Source organism: Schistocerca americana, chromosome 2, assembly GCF_021461395.2.
Source record: "Schistocerca americana isolate TAMUIC-IGC-003095 chromosome 2, iqSchAmer2.1, whole genome shotgun sequence".
NCBI classification, from domain to species: domain Eukaryota; kingdom Metazoa; phylum Arthropoda; class Insecta; order Orthoptera; family Acrididae; genus Schistocerca; species Schistocerca americana.
This window is the reverse complement of record NC_060120.1, coordinates 894,826,115-894,834,463: the sequence shown is the minus strand read 5'-3', so window position 1 is coordinate 894,834,463 and position 8,349 is coordinate 894,826,115. Positions and strand designations below refer to the sequence as shown.

Below are 8,349 nucleotides of genomic sequence, written 5' to 3'. Positions count from 1 at the left end.
TTAGATGGTTTCCCATATCAATTTAGGGAAATTCTAAAATTAATTTCCGTATTAGCGACATGTAAATAACACCCAAAGATTTGAATTCCAGGAAAGCGCACCATACAGTCGATTCTCTGTTGAATGGCATGTGTGATACATTGTTGGTTATCCTCTTCAGTCTGAAGAATATTTCGATGAACCTCTCCATGCAATCCGCTAGCAGGAAATGTAACGGCTGTAGTTTCCCCTTGCCAACGTCCTTGCTGCAGTGGCAACACCGGTTCCCGTCACATCACCGAAGTTAAGCGCTGTCGGGCTGGGCTAGCACTTGGATGGGTGACCATCCGGTCTGCCTAGTGCTGTTGGCAAGCGGGGTGCACTCAGCCCCTGTGAGGCAAACTGAGGAGCTACTTGATTGAGAAGCAGCGGCTCCGGTCTGGGAAACTGACATACGGCCGGGAGAGCGGTATGGTAACCACATGCCCCTCCATATCCGCATCCAGTGATGCCTGTGGGCTGAGGATGACACGGTGGCCGGTCGGTACCGTTGGGCCTTCATGGCCTGTTCGGGAGGAGTTTAGTTTTAGTTAAGTTTTTTTGTAGTTTCCCCTTGCTTTCAGTCGTTCGCTGCACCAATATACAGTATTAAGGCCATATTGGTTACCTATACAAGACCAGATACTAAAATACCCAGATTGCTGCCCCTCTAACTTCACGAGTCGTATGCCAGTCTGGCCTCTCCACGGATACCTTCCGATATGCTTGCACCTACACTATGACTATGGTTCGTGGAGCATACGTATATATATCAAACGGCCACATCCGAAAAGTGACAGTGCGGCGTGGAGAATCGTCTCTTGTTCAAGGCAATTAACGCCACTACGTCTGCACCCCTTAACGGTCCTGGTGTGCTTTCGCATAAATACTGGTGCTTCTACGCACAGCTTGTCAACTTGAGAGATGAGCAAATACGACAGATAGGTTTTTGAACTGGCACTTGCCACTTTTCAGCACCGTGCTTCAAAGAAAAGATAAAAAGAGGATAAAAGTTAACGTTCCGTCTCTAAAGAAGGAGAAGTTATGCGATTGCATGGAGTTGATTGGTGGGTAGGGGACCAAGTGGCGACGTCACCGGTCCCATCGGATTAAGGAAGAATGGGGAAGGAAGTCGGCCGTGCCCTTTCTAAAGAACCATCCCGGCATTTGCGTGAAGCGATTTAGGGAAATCACGGAAAACCTAAATCAGGATGGCCGGACGCAGGTTTGAACCGTCGTCCTCCCGAATGCGAGTCCAGTGTGCTAACCACTGCTCCACCTCGATAGGTCCAATTGCATATAGATGATGGAAGGAATCAGCCGCTTCGATGCCTAGGTAAGAATCACGGTATTCGCCTAAGATGGCTGAGGTAACAAAATTGCAACGCAAATTAATATTTGATACTCACTTTCCTTGAATGCGGGTTCAGCGTCTTAATCAAGCCGCGCCCTACCAAAGGAGCTGTACAGAGTGCATTGAAGAGTCCGCCATCTGTGCAAGTGGTATTATTATTTAACATAGTCGACATATACTTTCGGTGAAGATAATAAACGAGAAGTGTAAAGAAACGAAAGCTGGTGCGTCGAAATTTTCTGGAATCAACAGGTAAACGGAACAGCTTCAAAACAATGTTGGAAACCTTGAGAGGACACTGAAACAGGATTTACTGAGTTATTTAACTGTGTCAACACTCGAAGAGAACAAATATTAAAAAAAACCAGAGATTTGCCAGACTACTGTAACAAATACAAAATATTCCCTAGTATATTTCAGAAGTATGGTTAGGAATTTACCAGTTTATTGCTACCATCCTTTTAACCTCAAAATGGAAAAATAAAAACTGATTTTTTAGTACTGAAAAAATGTACAGTAGCACATCACCAGTTTTCACAAACATACTTGTTTTATAAGCTTTCCGGTTATCGCAATATATAATGACACGTGAGGATTTTTCGAACGACTGGAGGAAAGGAATGGCCTGCTTATTACACTGTATTTTAAAGTTGTACCATAATTTTTCATGTCAACACAAAGATCAAGTTTTAGGTCACGAGAATATTTGCCGTAAATGAACTCAGCTTCAAGATTACTGCCCGAAGAAGACTGCTATTAAGTTTATTGCTCACTCAGGTGATGTCACAGAGATTTTGAGTTTTTAGATCATACGTTTACTCTAATGTAAGGACTAGGCTTGTATAAGCGCCACGCTGCCTGTAGCGTCTTACTACCAAATACATAAGAGTTAAAAGTAAAGAAATCGATGGTGAATTGTTTGGTATATTACCTGAAACTGAAAGTTTTAACTCATTAAAAAAATTATGAATTTTGTTGGAGTCCACAGTTTCAATACGTTTTACGAAAGAAAACGTGGTACAAACAGGCTGAAATATATTTGTTCTCCTTCCTATTGGCTAAGTTCTGGTGAGAAGTAACCTAGTGCACAACTGGATTGAATTTGTGCTACACACACACACACACACACACACACACACACACACACACACACACATGAAAGAATGTGGGTCTCTATATACAAGATGCCTCCAGTCTGACGTGAATTTTGAGGTTTGTGACAAGTGCTTGAAAATGACAACAGTCGAAATTAGCAAATAGCACAGGCGGTAAGTATATTACAGCCTGTTTGAGCAATGTTTTCTTTCTCAGAAAATTACGAATGCAGTTGGCTTCATCCAAGAAATTAGTGTCAGGATAGACACACTAAAACACACTAAAGTAACGTAGAACATTTTAAAAATAAAATGTAATTATTTCTGCAAGTGCGTAAGGGGTTGAAATAGCAGAGTATGAACCAGTTGTTTCTTAAATTAACGGTTACACCCCGAAGTGGAACTACAAAGGTATGAAGATATATTCGCTGCACTTGACATCCCACACTCCGTGTGTAAACTAATTTTAGGTGTGATTAATGCAATAATAATTACAACAACTTCATACATAAATATATTTATTCAACATTTTTAGAAATGGCTTTTGCTTTGGCCGTTTCAAATGACATCGATATTATGCTAATGAAAGTTCGTGATGATGGTACGTACAAATTGTAAAAGGCAGTTTTAACAAAAAGGAACATTTGAGAATTACAATGTACACTCAGTCATCCAACTTAAAGTATATCACAAATATTCAGTATCATATAAGACGTGCGCTGTTCTTCTACACAAACTCAGTACTGGAATTAGTAACATTTCTGTATGGAAGAGACAATAAATGATTCTGACAGTCACACATCTTACTCACTGCAACACAGGCTGCCCGCAACCGACTGACAGTAGCAATACTAGCAAAGAGCTGCCTCTGTGGAAGAACTGTATCCACCGGGAAACAGAAGCGAAACAAGCAGACGCCAGTCGCCGCCGCCCTGCCTCTGTAAGACACCGTTCACTAAGTCAGCGTCTTGATCCTATTCGTTTCTGCATTATCAGTACTGCTATTAATCTGCAAGTTTGTTGTCTCGTTTCTATCTGTCACAGACTGTTGCACGGCTTAACCACCAGTTCCGACAGAGAGTAATGATAGTTAGCACATGCAGTCAGTTTTTATGGGACTGCAATTAGCGGTTTTGACGCTTATGACTCTACCACGACTCAACTCCACAGCAGCCGAAAACAACAAAGTTGTATGGATCTGATCGACTGCACATGAACAAAATTAGGCGTTCTCCTGAGTACGTTTCTGGAGCACTCCTATCAAAACGCGTGCCGTAGAGAAAGACACAACCATATGATATGTGTTTTACTAGGTTGAGTTTTTCACTCCGCAGCAGTGTGTGCGACGTAATGAAGCTTCCTGGTTGACAGAACCTGTGTGTCACGGTGAGAATCGAATCTGAAATCTTTTCTTTGACGGAAATCCCCTTAGCGACTGAGTTCTCCTCACGGACACGGTTTTTAACTCTGGGAACGTTTTCGTACTCTGCTCGAAACTATAAGATTCGTCCTGGAGTGCATGTACTCACTACATTGTGAATGGAGACAAGAAGAGTGGTGGAAAACTATGTGGAAATAAGCTAGATTATCTTCCTGTTTTATAAATTGCTTCCTGCCTCAGGCGCAGGGCCGTATGAGTGGACTATAGCAACCAAAATTAGGAAGGAAAAGCATAAGCCGGGTATTCACTGTGCTATAAAACAGTATCTTCTGTGGCTATGGCACTACTTTCACAGCATCCCAGGACGAGCTTATTTCACGTGACAGGTGGGCTTAGGAACTAACACCCCTGATACAGCGATGTCTTTAGAAACAGAGCTTTGGACTGTCGGCTGGATAGTTTCATTCGGTGCTTACTTATGAATCAAAACAAGCGGTAAGCAATGCACATATTACGTTGAGAGAAGGCTAATGGTTACAGAAGTGACTTCAATGCCAGGGACACTGGTAATCCCAAATATTGATAGACATAACAGTGGACAAAAATAGACGTTCTCTAGAGGCAGTCACGCACATGCAGCCTCAGAACCATACAGAACGACTACGTGCTAAACTGTAGAATACTGGTGCGAATTAGAAAAGAAATCGAATCCGTAAAAAACAAGTACAAATGGAAAACTGGTTATCTAAGGCATGAAATGAGGCATCATGTAGTGTACAGCGAAAACCTCAAGGTAAAGGAAACTCATCAAACAAATGCGGCATTATTCCACTTACGTTGTGTAATTAATTACTCTTCTTCGTTCCACGAGAAACAGTGGTACGAACGTAACTGATGGAAATACCGTTCCATAGACGAAGGTGCCATATGTATGAAAATGGCAGTCCATTCAGATAACGTGCTTGCGATCGTCCCGGTTTGCAAACATTGCTATTATTAAGTAAATGTGTAGGCTTTCGTAGCCGTTGTCACTGAGGGTAAAATCTTCTGGGTTGTTAGGCCACGTCGTATTTATCCTACACGGTCTTGGGATGTCATGCAGACGGCGATGTTCGTTTGCAATTTTGTAGCGACGAACACGTTGAACTTGTTTCTTCAATTTCACAGCTGGTGCGGCCGACCGGCATGCAGGACATCGGACGTAACCTTCAAAATGGCGTCTATAACGTAGGTGGGTTCCAACCAGAGCTAGGGAAGGCTGAGAGAATATAAGCTTCATAGAATAATAGTGTCGGCTATAAAAGGCAAATGAACATTCAAAGGACGTAACTGGTGTTCCAGGCTGAGAGCTGCCATTGAGTTGCTGTTGGCGGAAACCAGAGAGTCGCAGATGTTCATAGGGGCTTGCAGAATGACTACAGAGACCTGGCGGTAAACAAAAGCACGGAGAGTCGACCAGCGAGGTGTCTACTATCATTGCAACCAAGTCGCACAAACTTGACCGTTCTCCCACGTCCCTTACGGCCGCACAGTGCTGTGAAATTGAAGTAACGATATCAATGTGTCGCCACAAAAATGTGGATGATGGGGAGGGTATTGATCCAACAAGACGATGGCTCCGACGTCGACCAGTAGAGTGGAACCTTGGGAGCATAGTATAGGCCCTCCTAGTAAGGTGGCGTAAGGCCGTCGCATTGAACGGAGATTATATTGAAAAATAGGGTTTTGTAGGTAAAAGAGTGGGGAATAGCGTCGTGTACAAGAATCTTCAATAAAATCAACCTGCTTTCAGGAAAAAATGTGTTTAATTAATTATTGAAGGTCCCTCGTACCTACACACACACAGAAACAAACGTACATGCAGAAAATTTTTAATTTTTGTCTGGAACAATGGACAACATTCGCCCAGAAATGAACTAAAATAGTTTCAATCCTCCTCCTGGACCAAGTTTAACGGGAGGTAATTAGCCGAATGCCGGAACTGAATGCCCGCTCCCAAAGATTGTCAATCGGGATTCTCTCAGCGTGCTGGGATATTTAGCTTGAATGGACGAGACGTCGAACAAAAAAATTGGTTGGAGTCCAGGCAGCGTGTATGCATAACAATACAGCCCATGGCACCTGAAGAAGACAGATGATTTGATAGTCGAAATATTGAGTAGAAAATGGAATCAACAACTCGATTGAACACCCGAAACGACACCAGTAATCAAGAATGCGTAGAAAACCGGCGTGGTCATTCGGTAACGGCCTTAAAAAATATCAATGCCGCTTTCATTAAATAAGATAGTCATCCTGCATGACAGTGTAATAAAATACCTTATGGAACAGAAATCTGAGATCTTTTATCAGGATAAGTACAGAATGTCTCTGAACACCTACGGACAAAGACAAAATATTTGTACAATGAAGGCTTTCACGACAGAATGTCAAAGCAGGTGATGAGTCTTTCGGGTTGTATGGTCGTGGTAGGAGAAACTTTTCGGTTCCTGGCGTTCCGTTCAGAGCTACGCTGGACATCTTCGGAGGTTTCCAGAATGAGATTTTCACTCTGCAGCGGAGTGTGCGCTGATATGAAACTTCCTGGCAGATTAAAACTGTGTGCCGGACAGAGACACCTCGGTCCGGTACACAGTTTTAATCTGCCAGGAAGTTTCATATCAGCGCACACTCCGCTGCAGAGTGAAAATCTCAATCTGAAAACATCCCCTAGGCTGTGGCTAAGCCATGTCTCCGCAATATTCTTTCTTTCAGGAGTGCTAGTTCTGCGGGGTTCGCAGGAGAGCTTCTGTAAAGTTTGGAAGGTAGGAGACGAGGTACTGGCAGAAGTAAAGCTGTGAGGACGGGGCGTGAGTCGTGCTTGGGTAGCTCAGTTGGTAGAGCACTTGCCCGCGAAAGGCAAAGGTCCAGAGTTCGGGCCTCGGTCCGGCACACAGTTTTTTTTCTGCCAGGAAGTTTCATCTTTGGAGGTACTCGCCATAAGGGCGAAGATGCCCAGCGCAGCTCTGAACGGAACGTCAGAGACCGAAAAGTTTCTTCGATCACGTCCATACAGCCCGGAATACTCATCCGTAACAAAGACAAAATAACCGTGAAGGTTGGAAGCATTTCGTGAGATAGCGGTAATTGAAGAGGTGGTACAGTCCTTGAGATTTCAGGAGTTAGTTCATTAGTCCCTGTATTTGTGTGTCCACCTCACATTGACCGCAGAGCAACGAAAAAGTAGCGAGTACTAGAGATCTTTGGCTTGCTGAAGAGGATGGTCGGACGTCACCTGCGTGGTCCTCCGCTGCAGTCGATGCCGGCGCCGCTCGCCTCCCCCAAGGCGCCGCCCGCAGACATTATGGGTGCGACGCCGGCACCCGCGCGCTCCAGGAGGTCGCACAGCGCCGCTATGTACGTCTGCGCCATCTGCAGCGTCTCGAACTTGGAGAGGCGGTGGTCCTCGCCCAGCGACGGGATCACCTCGCGCAGCCGGTCGAACGCCTCGTTGAGGCCGTTCATGCGGCGTCGCTCGCGAGCGTTGGCCGCGAGCCGCCTGCGCTTGAGGACCGACGGCGAGGTGGCGCGCTCGCACGACGACGAAGACGACGCCGCCGCCTTCGAGGACGAACCCACTCTCCTGCGGTGCGGAGGGCGCCTGGGCAAGGCCGAAGGCGGCGCCGCCGGCAGCGACATGCGCGCGCGCTGCTGCAGGGCGGCGGCCGACACACCCACGGAGGCGCCAGGGGCCGCTCCCGCCCCCGCGAACTGCGGCGTCGACGTCAGCGTCGTCGCCGCTACCTGCCATCTCTGCTGACCGTAGCTGTAGCCCGGCGTGTTGTTGTTGTCGAAGCCGTACGCCAGGGGAGCCGTCGGCAGCCGCTTGTGCACCGATGAGGGTGCGGACTTGGGTATTCTGGAGGGAAGGTACTCGTCTGTGAGGCCTACGATGAAGACGTCCCTCCGCGGTGACATCAGCTGGCGCGGGGACTCGCCGTCGCTGACGGTCGTGGCCGCGGAGCACGCGGACACGGGTCTGGCGGGGGACAAGAGAGGCGCCATCTCGTGGTGGTCGTGCCTGGCGGGCTGCAGCGGCTGGTAGGGAGCGAAGCGCTGGTAGTCCCTCGGCGCGGAGAACTGGCGGCCCTCAGCGGCCAGCAGCCTGGCCGGGTCGTGCGCCTCCTCCAGCGTCATGAAGCGTTCGGTGCTGCTGCAGGCTGAGGAACTGCTCACCAGGTCCATGTTCCCGTCACTCCGCCTCAGCAGTTATACCACATTCTCCTCGTGTGTCGCAAAACTTTTCTTCAAACACTAACGTATAAACAGCGTTCGCCCACAGAAACTGCCATTCAGTACTCCCAATTGCCATTCAGTACTCCCAATACCCACTGTCTTCATAAGGACACATCACACGTTAGAAACTGTTCCTGCATGCACTGATTGGGGTATTACGATCCGAGCATTTTTATGCAACAAATGTAGCTATGAAATCGTCGCAACATAATCCTCAGTAATAGTAA

At 46.6% G+C, this 8,349-nt stretch overlaps 1 protein-coding gene and 1 pseudogene across 1 annotated transcript; one reads left to right on the top strand and one right to left on the bottom strand.

Moving 5' to 3' along the window:
- Positions 1-232: 232 nt before the first annotated feature.
- Positions 233-350, top strand: LOC124597231 (annotated as a pseudogene).
- A 6,767-nt stretch (positions 351-7,117) lies between these two features.
- On the bottom strand, positions 7,118-8,071 carry LOC124594529 (protein atonal homolog 1-like). Its single transcript, XM_047132901.1, has one exon. It carries the CDS (start codon positions 8,069-8,071, stop codon positions 7,118-7,120), a length of 954 nt encoding a protein of 317 aa, XP_046988857.1.
- Positions 8,072-8,349: the final 278 nt, after the last annotated feature.